Here is a 20,875-nt window from a genome sequence, read left to right as displayed (position 1 = left end):
CACTTTTCATTAGACTGGCGTAATGCCTTGGCCTTGTGGAATGGCTCGTCAAATGGCCCCGTGTAAATAGGCCATTACTATTCCAACTTGCTGAAAATCTTTGCATCGAAACCATTGAAAAAAGCAAAACAGGGCATAGAAAATGAATGGGTTTGTGACGTGAAAAAAGGAAAATAATTAAAAAAAAAATTTATATAAGGAAATGAGATTTCACCAAAAACATTAAAAAACCCCGCCTTACGCATATTATTTAAAGGTAGGTACTTAAGATTTATTTTACTGAAAATTAAAAAAAATAGACCTCAACGTCTATTTTACTTTCGCAAGTACAATGCAAATTTCGAATAACTTAGATTGATCTCTCGGTTTTGGCAAAACAAGCTTACCTTCTACAATTAAAATTTTACTAAAAAGTACCTCCAGGTCGACGGTTTAAGGTTGTCAAGGTATTTGGCACAAGTTTTGTCAAAATGGTAATGAGATCACTTTCTAAATTTCTAACTGATAAGAGATTTTCTTACTTCCAGTGTCAATATGGAAGAATCATCGTAAGTTGCTAAATCCAGCCTTCAGTCAACTAGTCTTGGATAGTTTCATTGGAGTATTCAATAAGCAAGCCAGGCGGTTGGTGAAGGATCTCGAAGTAGAAGTTGGCAAGGGTCCGTTTGACCACTGGACTTATACTAGGCATAACGCTTTGGAGACCATTTGTTGTAAGTGTTTACAATTTACTGAAATTGCAAACATGCAATTTTTGTAAACATTCTTGTTTACACTAATTGTATTTTATTGTTTTTTAGCATTAAATAGCTTTCTAAATTGGTTTCTAATAGTGTAAACATTAGTCATATTAATTACAGAAATTAAATGAGTAAAGTATGTTATGTTTTAAGGTTTAAATGAATGCAAATTAATTTGTGTTGATCCGGTACTTAGTTTTATTTTTTATGCAGTGACTGCTCTGGGAGTGGACTTCACCGATCATACTCTCTTGAACAGTAAATATGTTAATGCGACAGAAGAGATGTTCAACGTCTTGGTAGAAAGGTTCCAGAACCTTCTCATGCATAACCACTGGCTTTACAGTTGGACTAGGCTTAAGAGAAAACAAGATAAACTTCTAAAGATCTTACATAGCATGGCCGATGTGGTAAGTAGCCTCGTTTTCAGCATATATGATCACCATACATCGTACTGTTCTACACAGCTACTTCATCATTTCCAGGTCCTTCAAACAAGAAAGTCAGAAATGAAAGGAAATATTATATCTGAAAAAATAACAGACAAAAAACTAGGTAGGCTTGTTTTACTTTAAGTTATGTGTATTTTCTATATGTGACTGTCAATTATTTATTTAATTCCTAAATACTTAAGGATTATTATCGATCGTTAATTCTGTAACGAACAACATTTTACAGGAAGTAAGTTCAAGCCTTTCCTAGACCTATTGTTAGAGTTGACATCAGAGAAGCATGTCTTCAACGATCGCGAGATCAGGGAGCATATAGACACTATGATTGTAGGAGGTCATGATACTTCTGCAGCTGTGATTATGTACACAATGTTGATGATTGGATCACATCCTGAGGTGCAAGATAATATTTACAGAGAGTACGTTTTTTTTTCTACATGAACTTATGTATGCTAGGTGTAACGTAACTGATGATAGCCATTTGTCTTACCTCATCTTTGAATAGTTTTGTGTTTTTGAAAGAAAAAGTATGTATCTCCATCTCACCCGATGGCAAGTGACGATGAGGTTTACGATGGAGCATGCACATGTCCAAGTTATAGCGTTCAGGGAGTGGGTCTGCAGGTAGGGAATTCCACTTCAATGTGGAAGAGTAACGCATCGTGCGAATTTTTGGAATATTCACTACATAGGGATGGAACCCCAGGTTACTCTAGTCCCCAGATGATGGAAACGGGAAGGAGGTATTAAATCATGCAATTCCATCGGACACTTCCCGTGATATATTCTGTGCAAGACCGTTAAGCAGGCAACTTTACGACCATGTTCAAGGCTCTGCAGCTTTGCCTCTAATAAATCCAACTAGTATCTCGTAAATTACGTATAAAGCCTAATAAAATTAAATTGTTTTTAGATTAGAAGACGTATTTGGTGATTCTGATAGGGATGTAGATAAGCATGATTTGTGCAAATTGATGTACTTGGAAGCCGTGATCAAGGAGAGTATGAGAGTTATACCAATCGTACCCGTTATAGCGAGACAACTCGACAGGAATGTAAAACTTAGTAAGTTCTTAAATTTTTTTGAAGTAGACACTGCTTTTGTTTGCAAATATTGCAATATAAGTAGTTCTATTAGTCCCTGCTTATCTCTAATTTCTCACGATGTTTCAGAAAATTACACTTTATGCGGAGGTAGAACATGTTTTATATTCCTATACGGTTTAAATCACCATCCAGTATGGGGTAAAGATGTTGAAGAGTTCAAGCCTCAGCGATGGTTAGACCCGACTACTTTACCTGAACATCCAAATGCGTTTGCCGGCTTCAGTATGGGCAAACGCCATTGTATCGGTAACTATATTAGCACTTAAATAATTGCAGATTAAGTTTAAAAATGAAGTACATTATCATTTATATCAAAACCGTTTAAACCCTATACAAACATATTATAAAGATATTAAAAAGCACACAGAGACACCCATAAGATCTACTTACTCGGTCTGTAGCTCAGTTGGTAAGAGCGGTGGCCCCAATGTGGCAACAGACGCTGGTTCAAGTCCAGTCAGATACAAGGATTTTTTCTCTTTGTTGTTCGATCTTTGTATCAATATTAACAACAAACTGTGAAGTATTTTCTCAAAAAATTATATAGTACAAAAACACCATGATGTTCATTAAAATAAACATCATTTATAGCAGCCAAGAACCATATTTTCTGTAAAATTGTTCTTAATGTTTTCCAGGTAAGGCATATGCTCTGATGTCGATGAAGGCGACCATGGCGCACGTGATGCGGCAGTACAAGTTAAAATCTGATTGGACAAAATTACAAGTCAAAATAGATGTCATGTTGAAGCCAGTTGGTACAGGACATTACATTACAATAGAAAGAAGATAATATTGTAATATTTATGGAATCGTTCCTAAGATATAATAGTCGGGTCAGAGTTTAAGAAGGTACTAAACTTTGTTAGTGACAAAAATACGCAAGAAACTACAAACGGAATGCTATCAAAGCTTGGAGTCTATCATCAAGGCCGTCAATTGTCAAGTAAAGATTGTTTGCTTTTAAATGGAAAGTAAAATAAAATATCAATTTCTTTGGAATTGTAATATTTATTTGTAAACTATTTTTAGTTAAAGAGAAACAATTAATTGTTATAGGTTACCTCGTAAAATCCGAACTTCAACGAAATAATAAAAGGTATATGAAGATTTATGAAGTTTTTGAGTTCACAGAAAATTTTTAGCAATACTTATGTAATAATAATTAAGTATGTTTTTATCCTATTTCACAACATCATGAACTATGTGATGCCACTTTAACACTATTTGGTAACATAATTTATAAATTAATTTTGTTTAATGTTGAAATAATGCTTACAACTTTAATCAAAATTACAAATCCGACTAGTTTCAATGAAACTCATGCCTATATGTTATTATTTGTATGAATAAATAGAATTTTGAGCGGGGAATTTTGAGAACATGGATCTAAATACTAGTCATTGACTGCAGGCGGGAAAATCCATTCCATAGCCGTTCGCCATATAAATGTGAAAGCGAAACGCTTCGTGCGAATCCTTAGAATATCTACAACATAGGGGTGGAACTCCAGCCCACATCTAGTTCCCTGATGATGGAAAGAGGAAGGGGGAATTAAATCGTGCAATTCTCTCGCACACTCTCCGTGGTATATCCTGTAGAATACTAATTAGCAGGCAACTTTACGGCGGTGTTCAAATGTCTGTAGCTTCACTTCTACTAATTCCGAGTAAGGCTCTTGGTATTTACAGAACAGAATCCAAGATGGCCAGTTGGTGTTTAGCACCATCCCATAGATGGCAGCAATACCCCATACACGACTGGACTTTTGTTTGGTACAGCTAAAGCATCTAGGAGAAGTAACGCCTCACTCTGGAATGAATGCCAAGCTTCCTTGCTGCATTTTTGGGTATGGATTTTATGTATCTGCCGAAGTCCAAATTGGACGACAGGTTCAGTTAGTCCTATTTGATGTATACTGGTCATTGTTTTGTCGAGTATTTTACACTTAGAACATTATTATTATAAATATCATGGGTGAAATGTAAAAAGCGGTCAAAGCAGTTTGGCGTTATATTATTTTTATCCCACTTCTATGGCAATATTTAATTAAAGTCGAGTGTTAAAGTGGCACAGAACTATGAACAACAATAAAATTGCACATTTATTTGACACCGATTTCACAGACATCAAGGCTTTTATTCAGTTTATTATAAGTTAAAACTACAAATTTCAGAGAGACATATCCACAAACTCGCTATATTCATTTTCATTGTATTTTAATATTTTTTATAGATAGTATAGTTGTGTCACAGTTAATATATTGTAAATTATATAATCTCATTTCGTACAACACAAAAAGATTGAGGATTTTACACCTTGACGATTCTACTATAAAAATAGTGCACCTTAACTTAAAATAGTATCCACAGTTTTAAAAGGCTGCTTCTTTATGAATAAATTGCAAAACAATTGAATTTTTTTATGATAAGTACGTAAGTAAACAGACATACGGTCTACGTGATGAAAAAAGTGTAAGTCCGTAGAGCGGTAGGCGCTGTTGGAAAATATAGCATTCGTAGCATTTAAATTGACGACCTCGGAGGCCCAACGATTTATACTACGAGTGGGTGAGGTCGTTGCGCTGGTAATCATTAGTACAGGGGATTCCTTTGAGACCAGGCAATGTGGTGGTCTGGCACATTATATACTTTATAAAGTATAAAAAAAGCAATACCTTCTAGCAGTAGGTATAGGTAGCTACTTAAACGCTGTCTTTCTCGCTCTCTCGACTGAACCAATGTCTGTATCGTTGCTGTGCGTTATTAATATTTCCGTTACTCTTTCTAATTCGTTTCATTTAAGTCCTAAATCCATTAAGTAGTACCCAGTCAGGTTTTACCAAGAACCAAACAGCATAATAGTATATTATAACAAAACAAGTATGTTAATTTCATACAAGTGTTGCAGCGTGTGTTGTATGTGTGCGCGCGCACCGCGTGCCGTGTACGGACGCACACTTTTGCATAATCCCGCGATGCATTCGCGTTGCATAGCGTCTCTCATTATTATGTGAATGTATGTCCGTACATAGCGCGTGGAAAGCGCGCACAAATACAAGACGCGCTACTACATTTGTATGGAATCACCATAGTTGTACTATTATACTATTATAATAGCGAGTTATATGAAAAATAATTGAAATATTTCATTGTGATTACAATCAGCCATTGAAAAAGTAATTTCATTAAAGTAATTTATTACTACGACAAAGTTTTTTTGCAAAAATATTGCACAATAATACATAATAGCTTCATAAGCAGAATGGACGCAATCATCACCGTGAAGTAGAAATTTTATTATATTTGCGTAATGGTCATAACATCAACTTCCTTAAAAGTACAAAATAAACAATAACTTTGTTAATTAGCATAATTTTGTATACGTATGAATTAAAACTATAATGCAAGTCATTAAATCTAAATCAAAATTTAATATAATATTGTAAAAGAAAAAACTATTCGACTAGCATCATAATACTTTAGCTTGACAAATAAATACGTAGAGTTTATCAAATAAATAAAATTTCGTTCAAACAATCGTTAGAATTTTTAACTTATGAAATGTCTTAAATTTATAAGATACGGACATTCGTAAACCTTATCATACAGGCCAAAAGACGAATATTCTATTTTAAAAGTAAATACGATATCGATAAAGTTTTAGCTAGCTGTAAAATTACAATTTGTGTAAACAATGTGTGTTGTACTTTTTTTTGTATAATTCATAAATTACACTTTTGTTTAAATTGAAAGATGAAGTATTAATTTCAAAAGTAGCCAGTCTAATACATAGTCGATAGTTTTAAAATAGAAACTCGCGAAGTAATACTAGATCACAGTCTATGTAAATAATACATTTAATAGATAAACATTTACAGTTGTTTTACAGGAAACACGTTGTGTCAAAATGACGCAGAGATTAAAATACTTCTACAGTACATTTATTTTCTCTAAAACATCACTCGATTGAACAAAATATTGAAAATACGTATAATTTTGTGGCAAAGCAATATTTCAATTTTGCTTAATTACATTTTGTTAATTTTAATCTTATTATTAGCTTATAAATAAAATATTTACTTAAATTTGGTAAGTGTAAAATTATCTTTAAAATAAAGCCACTAACAAAAATAGAAGCTTTGGAAATTTGGAATGTATCGGATCACGTTTAAAAACGTTAAGAAAATATTTTGTTAAAACGAGTGAAAAACTAACTACTACCTACTTATAAATAAATTAAATACGAAGTATCTAATAGTAGAAATGTACACGTAACATCTAATTTAGAACGACATTTTAGTTCACAAAGGTGGAATAAGATCCATTTGGATCGAAAAAAATATGATCCAAATGAACCGCAAATTGTTTGGATCATGACTGAATTTGACCCATTGAACTTTACGAGTCGACTGACTTGGACGGCTTCACTTTGTCCAATTTATTCTTTTCTTTATCTGTACTGCTCTGGCTGTGCCTAGAAATACGATAAACTTATAAGACAGGAACAATACAAAGCGGAGCCATTTTCTTTTAATGAAAGTCGAAATGTAGTTTACATGTACTACAATTGTGAGGTGAAATTTACTCATATTGTCAACTAAATGTTGGATTATTATAATGTACACTGTTTTTTTCACCACGGATGAAATGAAACATCAACCGAGCGTTGCGTCCGAAATGTCGAGGTAAATAAAATATTATTTATGCTTATATCTTTACACGCGAAAAAGTCCAATTTTAAAAAATCTAATATTATAGTGTGTCTTTGTAGGTAGCAATTGCTTAAAAAGCATAATTTTTTTTTAAATCATTTAATCATAAAGCGACATCATGTTAGTTTAAAAAATAACTTACCAGTTGTTACTTAACCGTCACAACATATGGCAGAGTCTGCCTTTGTGTTTAACCTTGCTGGCCTGGCTGGGCTCCGGAGTCGGAGCGGCCGTCCGCTGACTCCCGTTGTCCACGCTCGGAGGTGGAGGCTTCGGCACCACTTCTCTCCTCTCTCTGTCTTCGCGCTGCGTGTTTGGTTGGTAGAGAGATCTGGAATAGACTTTTGTTTTAATTAAATTTTTTGACTGAATTTATATTAATTCGTTGATAATGAACATAAAAATATATATGCGAAAAAAGCATAAAAATAGGAAAAACCTAAGTAAAGGAAAATCGTACTTTTAAGTGGGCATTTAAACATTTTGGGCAAAAGGTACGAAATAGACTGCAAAAGCACGTTTGTGTTTGAGGTGTTATAATCGATCAATTGGTTTGGATATAAATAATGAAATGCCAATACTAGGTAGATAAAAACTTGCTGACTTGAATCATATATTTGTCGACTGGTTATTACAATGCAGTCAAATAATACAGTTGTAATAAAAACATGATATTCACCTGGTAAGTTTGCTTCTATCAGGGCGAGATGTTGTCTTGTTGTTGCCGCGGCCGCGTCGTAGTGAGTGGAAGCGGGTCTTGATCGGGTTCACTAGTGCCATGCTGTTATTATCACTTGCCTTCGCGCAATTGAGCGTTTGCACTGTTAGTTCTACGTCTTTGATGGGCTCGTTCGATGCTAGAATTCAAGATTTGATTAAAGAACTGATGATATAAAATGAGAAAATATTTTTTTTTTTACATAAGTGTTTGTGATGGAGAAATAGAAACAAGATGGTTAGACTGGAATATTTATTTTCTTTGTCAACCGCTGGTAGTTGTAAAGGCTGAGTAAAGAAAAAATGTTCATAGATTTCTCATAGGTGGTGCTATGGCAAAAAAAAAACACGTTTATACTCAAAACAAAGGTCGGCAACAAGCACATAGAGAAATTCGTTAGGTCTATTGATTCGTTCCGTAGCTCAGTTGGGAGAGCTGGAGCGTTGGGAGCCTCGATCTGGTTGATCTCTGTTTCGAATTCAGCCGCATCGAAGGAATTTTTCTCTGTATTTGGTCGATTTTTGTGTCAGTAATAAGATGATTAGATTTTATGTAGTTATTATATGTACAACTGATTTTATAACTTGATTCTAGTCATATGATTTAGACATTGGTCAGGGTTTAAAAAAGCCACAAAAAATTTGCTAATTTATTCCAAAACAAACTTCACTTATCTCAATTTTGCTATTTATTTTTTTAGAGTTTTATAAATATTATTTTCTTTCATTAAAAACGAGTATTATAAACTAAAATAGATTATAATTGTGCAGACTTAATAATTATGTGTATGCTGTAAATTTAAATATATAAAATTGTTAATCCTAATCCTCCTAAACCATAAGGTTAATAAATAAATAAAAATGAATAAGTTTCCCTTTGTTGCTATTGCATGCTGTGATATTCCTTCAGTGTAAAGGCACTTCGTTCTAACTGCCTCCGTGGCCGAACGGTTACCATGCCGGACTGCCACGCAGAGGCCCCAGGTTCGATTCCCGGGCCGGGAGAAATATTTGTATGGCCTACATTTATTTCTCTCGTGAGTTTGGGTGTAATTTGTGGTTGTCTATGTGTGTGTCCATGGCACCCGCGACACAGGGTTTCCCTAGTGCGGGGCTATGTTGAGTGTGTGCGTTATTATTATTATAGTGTGTGCGTTATTACTTCGTTTTATAAGCTTAAAACTTTCATTATTTAACATGTAGTGTTTTATGTAGAATATTCTAAATATATAAAATAAACACTCACCAGTAAACTCCTCTATCGGTTTATCAATAGTATCATGATCAATCCACGTGAGCCCCATTTCCACTTTCTCAGCGAGGTCCTTCCATCGCTGCCTGTTTTCCCAAGTGCCGGTATACAGAGGTTGAATCCATGGGAATGTATCCGATAGTACTTTGTATAACGGTAGGCAGATAGTGTCAATGAAGCCTACTTGCATGTGAGGAAGCTCGTCTTTTTTCTCTCTGTTAATAAAGAAATATGTATATTAAATTTAACATATATAAACTACTTCCATCTATCCATTTTATTCTAAACCTCCTTTAAGAATTTATTACTATTACTCTGCTAAAAATAATATTAATGAATAGTTGGTAAGTCGATTTGTCAGTATTTATATCTTTAATAAGCATGCATTTAATTAATTTGTTTATTACCTATCCATCATAGCAATGGGTTGTTGATTAAGCTGCAATTTCTCCAAGTCTCCTTGGTCGAAGAATTCATCCGCTACAAGCTTAGCTACTTTATGTTGTACCTCCCAGGGCTTCGCTATCGCTGATACATCACATGCTGTCATCATCATGCCGCATAGCACTGAAAACAGTAGATGACTTTAGGTAGATGTTTTGATTATAATTTGATTTACCATTCTTTTTACGTATTTTACGTTTGCATTACAATTTTGGCCTTCAAAGATTCAATTATTTGAAAAACTCATAGAAGTTCACTTTTTAAATAAAATAATATCTTAGTCTTGGTAGATCAGATGTAACTTAAAGTTAAGTATTCATCATCGCCATCATATTCAGCCTACATCAATACACTGTTGAGTATAGGCCCTTTTTTATTGCGTCAACTTGTAAAACTTGACGCAATAAAAAAGGGGTCTATACTCCTGCACTATCCGCATCCAGTGCGATCCCGCAAATATGACAATATTGTCACCATCGGGCCGGTTGTCTGCCCACTGAGATTATCGCTCCTCTTGGCCATCATTCCGTGACGATATCAGTCATGAATATAAACGATAACAATAAGTGTAAACTATATATTAAAGTGTAGTAAAAATTATTTACATTCTTTCTTTTCTTCACTTTGCCAATCGAATTCGCCGTTGTCCACAAGTTCCAAGAATTTCGACTTTTTCTTGAAATACATCGCGAGGTCGGTCGATAGGATCGCTGTTTCCACCACTCTCATCACGTCTTTGTAGTCACTGGGTGAGAGTGCCTGAAATATTAAAAATATTGCATTGGCATAAAGGTGTATTTTGCAATTGTAATTGTAAACACTTTATTGTACCAAAAAAACAAAAGATAAATGTTTACAATTATGTAAAATGTTAGTACACAAAGGAGTGTATCCCGTAAGGGGATTTCTTCCAATTAACCTTTGAAAATAATGTAATTATTGTAGTAAAATAAAAATGTTAGCCAAACTTGTATAGTTAATAAGTAACTCGTATTACTTGACGCAGAACCAAAGCTAAAAGTGCGCTGTGTGATTGTAATATTACATTTTAGGAAAAATATATCTATGCAAATATTTGCAATAATTGTTGACAAAAATTGCAAATTTGCAATTTATTAACTAGAACATACCACAATTAAGATTATGACTTAGATTGAATGAAACAAAAGTTACGCATTATAGTTCATGTACTTTTATCGATAAAAACTTACCTGGAAAATATTATTCCCCTCACTATTCAAAATCATAACACACTGATCGAAATGGTGATGCTCCATAGTAGATGTAGAGTACAAAATTGCTAATGGACTTTCAGTTTTAGTCTGAAACGCGTTGTTAGTGCCTCTATGATCCAGATCATGGCATAGGCATGCTACAAGGAGACCTAAAATTTCAAGATCTACCATGAAGCGTTCCATTTTGCCTGTCTTGAGCATTGCGAACATGGTTTGAGCGACGTTGAGGGCGTGTCGCCAGTTGTGGTATTTAACGGGACGGTAGTTCTTTTTGACGCTTAGTGTCCACCGGCAAAGTACCTATAACAATAAAAAAATATATATAAAATAAGCGAACTGCTTATAACACTTAAATTAAAATTTAATAACCCCAGATGCAAAACAGTGTATATAACATTATACGAGTAATATATTATAATTTATAATAATCACAAGTGGTAGTGATCTCGTTGTACAATTAGCAATCAGTTGTTAAAGTTCGATAATAAGCATAATAAGCATGCCAGAGACATTGGATTGTTATTTTTTACTTATTTTATACTAACCTTACCAACGCGTTCCGTTTGTAATTTTTTTATAGATACTGTACTACTGCCACGGATATTCCGGTCAGGTTATATAGCGACTTAAGGTTTAAATTCAACTCTATTCCGCTTGCCATAAGATCGGTCTAAAGTCCAAAGTGTCTGATGTGCTCTTGACTGAACTCATTACTTACATCGTATGGAATGTGGAATTGCTCGACGAGGTTGCACTGGAGGAACATTCGCAGCGTTGCTCTGCACGTATCTTCGTCGGATAGATCGAAATCTGGAATATAAGTTAATCATAATATAAGTAGGTCTTCGTAATCGGGTAGCAGTCCAATACACCAGGCCAGGAGTAAAGATTCATCCAGTAATTAAATAATTAATGTATTGCATGAGAAATTAACTTTCAATCTTAAAGGAATCAAATATTTGTATTACTACATCGAGCTCTATCGACTACTTTCGGATTTGTAGAGCGCCGTTTCCATCGCATGAAACTTTCGTAGAAGAAAGTATGTGATAAGAAAAACTGTAGGGAAGTTGATATAGGTACGACTGCCAAATTAGCGACAAAATGTCACATAGATATGTGTGACAGAGACAATCGTCTGTTTTAATAGTGTGTTTACACTGGGTCGATCGTTGCCTTCGCAAAACTTCAACTTGCCGAAGGAGACAGGCTGCCGCCTCTTCGGCAAGCGAATTTGACTGACGAAAGTAGCGCAGTCGATGTGCTGTTTACAAGTCAACAGCCGCCTTCGCCGAAATCACCAAATCGTTGTAAGATTAGATAGAAGTTAGAGACAAAAATCGTTCAAAACTTTCGAAACAAACTGATCAGGTAGGTTAGGAGTTTTTTATAATCCCAAGTGATCCTGATGATAAGTGACACGCCTGTCCATAACAGTAGCAGTGCCACACAGGGCTTCTAAACGCAAAGATTGGAGGGGCACCACTGTGCCCGTCACCCTGACAAGTCCCATATGCCTGTAATTTCACCAGCACCCCTAGCCTTCAAAACTGGAACGCAGTAATGCTCAAATTACTGCTTGGCGGCAGACAGTTAAGGTGGCAGTATTGCCCTGGACGAACTCTTTTACAAGGAGCTCTACTGCTACTAGAAAGTAATCCGTCAACCGTTGCTTGCAGAACGCGAACGATGCGACAATGACAAGCTACTAGATGACTCGGTCGACAACTTAGGCAGCAAACTACGTTCGTAAATGACTCAGTGTTTACACTAAATAGACTGTCTCCTTAGCCGAAGGGAACCTGTCGACCTAATGTAAACATGCCGTAAACCTCAGATGTGTAATATATACAGCCTGGTCTATACATATTATACTTATAGGCTGTTAACGCAAATCTAACTTCTTTACTAGATTTGATTGATATTATATATTGTGCTGTTAATATACAGCGTATATAAGCGTGGTATCAACTTACCATGAAACTGAAAGCTGTATAGATTGTAGGTCTCGGCCGATGGGATGACGTCGTTTACCAATTTGTAGGTGTCGTCAGTTGACGCTGTCGCGTGGTATGACAGACATTCCAATGCCACCTGAGTGTTATCGTATTATTTTAGATTCAGACTTAGAGATCCTAACGACATATTACTATTTGGAGGTAGATGATTTTAAGTTTAACTATTATTTTCATAAATAAATCAATTTTCCTACGTTCAGTTGCAATTAACTTTTTTTACTATAATCAATAAGTACATTATTGTGGCTGTTATTGTAAGAATTGTATTTTTTAAGAACTGCTTTTTTTTATCGAGTTCTTAGGTTTTCGCGATTGTGTCACATAGGATATAAACTATTTTTCTGGATTTAAATCACGTATATTTGTTTTTTCAAACAAACCAACGTTTCGGGCCCTTTACAAGTAGGTCCCATGGTCACGGTTGACTCAGATGGTACGGATAACTGGTTGATGACTGTACCACCTCAGTCAACTGTGACCATGGGAACTGTAAAGCGCTCGAAACGTTGCGTTGGTTTGTTTTAAAAAACTAATATACGCGATTTAAATCCGAAAAATATGTAGTTTCATTTCCTATACTTTTATTTTAATTTTTTTTATAGTGTCAGACAACCGCAGCAGTTACATGGTCTCAAACTAGAAAATTTCTTGTGCTTTGAGTATCAGAGCCACGAAATCAACTCTGTTGAACAGAAAAGTTCATTTCCCAAATTGACCTTATCAGGAATCGAACCTGAGAACGCCACATCTAGTACCTCACAGTGTTAACCTCTGATTTAATAAGTCTCTATAGTCCATTTGTTTAGATACTTAACTAAATGTAAACAATCTTGAGATGTCTATTTAATTAAATATATATTTATAAAATGATTTTTACTTACCTTCAAATACAAAATACGAATCTTCTTATGAAATCTTCGTATGAAACTGCATGCCTATTTTTATACCTATTGATTTGTAAAGCATATGTTTCAATAAAAAGATGTATCAAGATTGTTTTCATTTAGTTAAGTACCTAAACAAATGGACTATGGTCTTCTTTTTTTTACTCTTTGAGTGTCACTGTTAAGTAGTCAAAACAGATAACCTCATAAAACTTAAACTACAGGAAAATCGACCAAAATTAAACTTACCTTTTGTTTAGCCATAAGTTTGCAAGCGTTTTCGTACATCTGAGTGTTGTGGATTCCGAGACCGCAGAAGATCGCGAAAGCTTCAAATATCGAGATGTCTCCATCGGTGAATTGACAACCGTTGTCCTAAAAACACAAAAATTAGTATTATAATACTAAATAATTGAATATCACAATTTTTCGCTACCATTATATTTAATTATTTTGTGGATTTTTGTAAAGCCTTTTAGGGAAACCCTGTATCGCGGGTGCCATAGGCACACATATTAGACAATCACAAATTACATCTAAACTCACGAGAGAAACATAATTATGCCATAGAAATATTTCTCTGGTCGAGAGTTGTATGGGTATTGGACAAGCATACTTAAATATCTGTCTCAATTACTACAGCGTTTGTTGAGTGATGGCTTTACCCATTTGGACAAATGTAATGTTCCTAGAAAACCACATCAATTATTCATCGCTTGGTCTCAAACTAGTTGGTTTTTAATAATAATAGTAATAATAATTTATGTAATAAACAAAGACTTGTGCGAAGTTGTGCGCCTGGCGGTAAGCGGCATGCTCGTACGTAACAGTTGCAGTGCTACAGAGCTTCAAATCACTGTGATTTTCTTCACATTAACCGATTTTGAGTGTCATGATAATTTGTAGAATAAGTCATGGAATACATTTTTAACTGAATATTTCGACAATGTATGAATGCGAGTCAAATTGTTTACCCTGTTATATGTATAATTTACAGCTTAGAGCATTATATTGTTCTTTAGCCCATGTAGTGCGACATTTTAATACAATATGCGAGGTTTCCCTGTAATATGCATACCACAGCAGCGGAAGGCACTTCCCAGAACATCGACACCAGAACCAATTTAGAAAAGTTCGTTTCCCAATTTGATCTTACCGAGTATATTGCAGTATATATTATATACCGAGTATACAGTAGTAATCTCTTTATCCAGGTCACTGAGCTCGTAAAAATGTTGCTTGACACCGATTTGACACCTTATAAAACTTCAATATATGGTTCATGTTAAACAACATACCTTATTTATCAACTGTGCAACACCAATAACGTCCTTATTGGCATTGACGATAGGCATGCACAGCATGGTTCTAATATTAACCGCGTCGTCGACTGTTGCATCGGCTACAACCATGTTGTTCTCCCGTCGCCACTCGTCTACGTCACAGATATTTAGCGCTTTGTTTGATTGTGCGACCTTGAATAAGAAGTAAGTAACAATTATTGTCCACACATATTTAGAAGGACATCATAATATAATGAAAAACTAGTGTAGAGTTTCCAAATTGCACTGTAGTCTGCACCGCTCACGGTCACACATTCTCTCCCCCCTCTCTCTCTCTCTCTCTCTCCCTCTCACTCTCTCTCCCTCGTACGGTCTTTATAACTGTGTTAATTGCACCGTCTTTCATTATAAAGACACAACAGTTTGGTGACGACAATGGGATTCGAACCTACGCGTGTGTGAGATAAAATTAACAAATTACAATGCCTAAAAATAACATTCATTGATGACTAAAATGTTATTTTCATAATTAAAGTACAAAAACGACCTATCATGTGGTTGAATTTCAAGTTGTGGGTAAATGTTTTATCATTATTTCCATTCCTTTTATACGTATGTCTAAGGTTTGGCTTAAGTCATGATGTTTAAAAATGTTACTTAAATCTATTGATATTTATATTGATATATACACGAAATCATATCGTTACTGTTTTCAATGGAAATAAAATTATGTTATGAAACCAGTGGCGCCACCAGTGGCGACACACTGCAAAGCAATCTCGTTTTCTGATTGGTTAAACCAACCAAGGGTATGGTATTTGTTCTGAAGAAAAGGACTTGCTAGTGGCATTTTAAATCAATTATTAACTTCGGTTGCTGAGCAGTGACTAAGTTTAGTAAAAATCCCATGTCTCTTTTATTCCTATTGAAATTTCTTTGTTCATATTGTGTATCTCTACAAATGTTGAATAAACTGTTGCTTTGCCTTATGTTGTATGGTATATTCTAATGTGAATATTATACTTGTTTTAGAGCGTTAATGCTGATAGATGTTGACTTCCTGGGCATATATGCTTAATAAATACGATTTGTCTTGTGTTTTGTTCGTTTGTATTTACAATAGTCCACCTATATGTATCATCTGTAGATAAATACATATTTTGTTTGCAATCAGGTTTACGTAGTTTAGGTTTAGGAATCGATAAAGTTGATAAATTAAATTTATTTAAACTATATCTCATTATGTTTTAGATGTTTTTCAATTGCAGTTAAATACTAGATGTATATGTATAATATTTAAAGCTTAGAATTTAAAGGAGAAATTCCTTCGCTAACGCGTGCAAAGCATTATAATTTTCAATTAATTTTGGGGTTCACGAAAGAAGCTTCTACCACATCGTTGTTATTATTTTTCCTGTAAATCTACATAACGCCGATTGGCAAATGGTTCCGCCACGGGGGCAAGCATTATAGTGTATATGATCGATGCTATAACAATGGTTGAATTTTTTGGATGAATTTCAATGTGAACCGAGGCAAAGATTTAGTAAGAGATCATATAATAACGCTCGATAAATCAACCCGAAGATTCTTTATTGGCCTTGTTAGTGAAAGTCAAACAATCATTTATTCCATAGGTAAAATAAATTTACACTTGAAACACTAATTTTTACTGGAGAACCCAAAGAAATCACTCCATTTATGTCTACTTGTCTACACCGTAATATTCCAGCTTCCTAACAAGAGTAACATGGTCAACGCAATCAAATGCTTTTGAAAGGTCACAGAAAACACCAACAGCTTTCTGGAACCTTTCCCAAGCATCAAAGATGTGTTTTAATAACGCTGCCCCCGTATCGCTAGTCGATCTACCACTAGTTAGCCCGTATTATTCACTATGAAAAATATGATTCCAATCGAAATAGGACGGTAATTGATCTTCGTCACAGTCTCTTCAATAAAGGGTTATGTTTTGTATAAGCGTCACTTTTAATTCCTTCTTTGTATAATGAATATTAATAAGTAGGCTTTGACAGTTCTTTTAAATTTTTAACCGTTTTAAAAAAAGGGGAAGTTCTCAATTCGGTTGTAATTCTTTTTTGTATGTATGTTACGTTATTACTCTTGTCAACCTATTTTGATGATTTTTTTTGTTGGAAAAAGAGTATCTCAGTATTGGTTCCATTTAAATTTAAAGCAAATATTCCACACCTAAGGGCAGCAAACTAGGGGATGAATCCGGTTTCGCGAACGTTCCGGTAAACGATTTTAATAAAACTTGGTAAACAGATGTAATTCCACGAACTTTTGAGGTCTTTTTTTATAAAAAAGTTATAGACTTGCCAAAAAAGAAATTTGACATTATTCTTACTTACCGCAAGAGCAATACAAGCCATCGTAGACTTAGTATCATGCGTAGGAGTGAGCGTCTTGCGCGACTGCTTGGCGCCGAGCTCGAAGAGCGTGTGGAAGCGCGTGGGCGCAGGCGGTGGTAGAGCTGGGATAGAAGGCCCTCCCGAGCCAGGACGTTGTCCGATGCGCTCTAGGTGACTCTGAAAAGTTTATTTTTATATAAAATGTATAATGGAGTCACAAACTAGAATGTTACGTCAAAATGAGATCGACGACGGACCTATTTACCCTACAAACCGGGTGACATCTGTCCATACATAATAATTTATAAATCTTAATGCTTAACTAAATTATCATATTAATACGATATTTTATTTCTAGGATCCAGACGTACGACGCAACAGTGACGTCACACTCGCTGTGAAACCAATTTTGTAAGAAAATCACGAATTTAATACGTGGACACACACATAAATAAATATAAATTACATCCAAGCTTACGAGAGATATAAATGTAGGTCGTATAAATATTTCTCCTGGGGAATCGAACACGGGACCCCTGCGTGGCAGTCCAACTTGGTCACCGTTCGGCCACAGAGGCAGTTAAATTTACCTAACTGATATGTCCGACGCATCATCAACTCATTCATAAGACCAACTACTGGGCAAGGGTCTCCATGCAGGCGAGGGTTTAGGCCCTAATCTGCTTGGCTGGCCTAATGCGGGTTCCGGACTTCACACGTTTTCCGAAGGTTACCTTCGGAAAACGTGTGAAGGGAACCTTCTTCACCGTTGAAATTAAATTTCGTACGTATATTAAGAGATAATCAGAGGTGCGGGCCCGGATTCGAATCCACGTCCTTTGCTTGAGAGGTAGTAGGTTAAACCAATAAGCTATCATGACTTCTTCTAGACAATAGTGACATATAATAACACATTGTAATACGCAACAGTGACGTCTCATTCGCTGTAAAACCATTTTGTATGAAAATCACGAAGTTACTTAAATGTGCGCCGCGTCATTGGCAAATAAGGATACAGTTATCGGAGTGATGTCAAGGAAAATTTGAAACATCTGCGAAAATTCTTAGTAAGTGAAACTCACAGATTCGCAATGATCAGTATCAAGAATGAAGACAGCACATCGTTCACATTTCAGCAGCTCTCTTGCTTCGGTCATGATCTTCGTCACCAAACATTCCAAGTTGTTTTGCTCCTCGAATATACTCCTTGCGAGAGCCAACAGTATCTGGTTCCTTTTGTACTCGAGTACGGACGATTCGAAGAGCTGAGCATTTTGGATGCCGATGCCGCAGAACGTGAGGTACCGTTTAAATACTTCCACATCTCTTGTGGAGAATTCTCTCGATCCTGAAATTTGTACAATGAAATAAATTAAGAAGATCAACTACGGTGTTTACGCAAGAAGCTGTAGTTGTAGCTTTATATATATATATTATGATCACACAAGTTTTGTTACATAATTATAATCGTCACTATTTTTCTTCTTTGTGTGTGTTGAAATCTACAGATGCGGATATAGGTTTGGATGAGTGAATTTTTGTTTTACAGAATGTGTATGTATTATAGGATTTAGTAATCATTGAATTATCATTAATTTAAGAAAATTACAATACTTTTACATAATTTGATTACAAAAGCGATGAAAAATAGGCATAGAAATATTACGACACTTATTTTAATAACTAAAGCTTTTAAGATTCAGATGCAGACTTCTGCGGCATCCCTAGTTGGTACACATGTTCCTAACGTGTCTTGGCAAGGGTTGGCATATTTAAAGCTTACTTTACGTGTGATTATGTATGAAAGCTTACTTTAAAATGTGATTATGTACATGGGTGAAAATAGATAAATATATTTCAATGTATCTATATATATCAGGCATGTAGATACTCATTTCTTATGTACTTTTCGTGCGTACTCAACATTTTGAACATGAATATTTGAAAGATCTTTTTTTTATAATACCAAGTGACGGGACGAACAAGATGTGCGCCTGATGGTAAGCAAGCCCCAACGCTCTAAGAAATAAGTTGACAAGTCCCACGTGCGTGTAATTTCACCAGAACCCATACCCTTCAAAACCGGAAAGAAGTAATGCTCACACTACCGCTTGCTACTACCTGGACGAACTGTTTCACCTGGAGCTCTACTGCTACTATGATGTAGGATAATGACTTTAATTTTAAAGATTGTAAAACACCGATGAGTAATCGTTGATTTTGTTGATGATTTATGCGTCGCCAACAAAGTTGACGTCGTATATTATAGTGAATCGGCATGCAGGGTGTAGTCTTGTACAAGACTACTACCTTGTACGCGCAGTCTGTGCGATACCGTAAGGTGAGCGAAGGTCATTAATTTCACATGGCCACTGGTGTTTACCGTCAGTCTTGTTGATAATCTGCGCGACACCGACGACGTCACCTTCATAATTGCAAATCGGCATACACAGGATAAGCTCTGTCTTGTAACCTGTTCGTGCGTCGATCTCGCTGTTGAACCTGTAAAAAAATATTTTTTTTTATAACCGGGGCGATCATAAGAAGTGTACACATTAAGACTAATTGGCAAGTGTGCCTAGACTTTGATACCAAGTGACAGGATGAATAAGTCAAGTGCCTGCCTAGCGACACGTCTATCCATAACAGTGAAAGTGTTACTCAGAGGTTTAAATCCCAAAGGTCTGAGGGACACTGCCACCGCGCCCGTCACCCTGAGATGTAAGTTGACAAGTCCCATGTGACTGTAATTCGACGAAAAGGCGACCTCCGAAGTCGAGTGACTCGCACATCGGTTTTCATGGCGTCGCCAACTCTGGGATCCCGGGTTCGATTCCCAGCCGAGTCAATGTAGAAAATTAATTTTTCTATATTATTTCGAGTCTGGGCGTTTGTTGTAACGTTGTTTCCGATTTCTAAAGCACAATTGTTTTAGTTACCTACTTTGGGATCAGAGTAACGTTTGTCTAATATTTATTTATTTCATTTCTCCAGCACTTTTACCTTTCAAAACCAGAACGCAGTAATGCTCACATTATTACTTGGTGGCAGTACTTCCCTGGATGAACTCTTTCACAAGTAGCGCTACTGCTACTACAAGTGATAGAGTTGAATTTAAACGTAAAGCGTAAAGAAATACGTGCCGTTGTCAGTAGAATTGAGCTTCCAATATAGGCAGTATGTAGCGTAAAATCTAGATACTTTATTTTGTCTAGACTATATTTTTAACTAAATTAGTCACGCCTAGATTAAAATTGTGAATGTGGGTTAAAAGGTGAAAACATTTTACAATCCGACGAGAATACCTGTGAACCTGTTAAAAAATTATACTCTGACAACGTTGGTTTGATAAGGGTAAAAATATATCAGATGAATATTTAAAAAAAGAACCAAAAAATCTCTGAAATGACGTTTTTGTTGTTGTGTTACGGCAGCAAATCGGAAGTGGGCGGGGTAAGGTTAGACGAAGCGGGAGGGGAGTTAAGGGCCACAGATTTCAAACGGGTTATAACCATCATAATCAATAATATATAGATTGTCATTGTAGGGCGAAATCTAAACCAAATCGCAAACTTACATAGTGTAATAAGGCCACATCTGCAGAACAAGTTTTTTGGGAAAAGGTTTGAAGATTCTACGAAAGAAATTGGTCAA

The 20,875-nt window shown here is 35.5% G+C and overlaps 2 protein-coding genes across 4 annotated transcripts in view; one reads left to right on the top strand and one right to left on the bottom strand.

The window, feature by feature from the left end:
- The window catches only part of LOC113232603, a 32,331-nt gene extending 28,887 nt beyond the window's left edge, over positions 1-3,444 (top strand). The window contains exons 15-21 of the mRNA XM_026467372.1: positions 528-713; positions 954-1,150; positions 1,226-1,295; positions 1,419-1,611; positions 2,106-2,257; positions 2,366-2,545; positions 2,938-3,444. Coding sequence (XP_026323157.1) covers positions 528-713; positions 954-1,150; positions 1,226-1,295; positions 1,419-1,611; positions 2,106-2,257; positions 2,366-2,545; positions 2,938-3,092 — 1,133 coding nt within the window. The 3' untranslated portion in view covers positions 3,093-3,444. The remainder of the gene's footprint in view (positions 1-527; positions 714-953; positions 1,151-1,225; positions 1,296-1,418; positions 1,612-2,105; positions 2,258-2,365; positions 2,546-2,937) is intronic.
- Positions 3,445-3,843: 399 nt separating this feature from the next.
- LOC113232498 (cGMP-specific 3',5'-cyclic phosphodiesterase-like) overlaps positions 3,844-20,875 on the bottom strand; it is a 190,105-nt gene continuing 173,073 nt past the window's right edge. Inside the window, exons 6-19 of one of the 3 annotated variants that reach the window (XM_026467246.1) lie at positions 19,605-19,723; positions 18,304-18,569; positions 17,222-17,398; positions 14,862-15,038; positions 13,813-13,938; positions 12,638-12,755; positions 11,380-11,471; positions 10,638-10,961; positions 10,032-10,185; positions 9,390-9,549; positions 8,977-9,197; positions 7,693-7,870; positions 7,205-7,344; positions 3,844-6,004 (exon numbers count right to left, since the gene is read on the bottom strand). In XM_026467246.1, coding sequence (XP_026323031.1) covers positions 5,928-6,004; positions 7,205-7,344; positions 7,693-7,870; positions 8,977-9,197; positions 9,390-9,549; positions 10,032-10,185; positions 10,638-10,961; positions 11,380-11,471; positions 12,638-12,755; positions 13,813-13,938; positions 14,862-15,038; positions 17,222-17,398; positions 18,304-18,569; positions 19,605-19,723 — 2,329 coding nt within the window. In that variant the 3' untranslated portion in view covers positions 3,844-5,927. Of the gene's footprint in view, positions 6,005-6,097; positions 6,776-7,155; positions 7,355-7,692; positions 7,871-8,976; positions 9,198-9,389; positions 9,550-10,031; positions 10,186-10,637; positions 10,962-11,379; positions 11,472-12,637; positions 12,756-13,812; positions 13,939-14,861; positions 15,039-17,221; positions 17,399-18,303; positions 18,570-19,604; positions 19,724-20,875 lie in introns of those variants that run through there. The other 2 variants (XM_026467248.1, XM_026467247.1) reach the window with 2 other exon arrangements.

The sequence above is a fragment of the Hyposmocoma kahamanoa genome, unplaced genomic scaffold (genome assembly GCF_003589595.1).
Source record: "Hyposmocoma kahamanoa isolate Upper Pololo Valley unplaced genomic scaffold, ASM358959v1 76, whole genome shotgun sequence".
Lineage (NCBI taxonomy): Eukaryota > Metazoa > Arthropoda > Insecta > Lepidoptera > Cosmopterigidae > Hyposmocoma > Hyposmocoma kahamanoa.
This window is presented reverse-complemented; position numbering and strand designations above follow the sequence as displayed.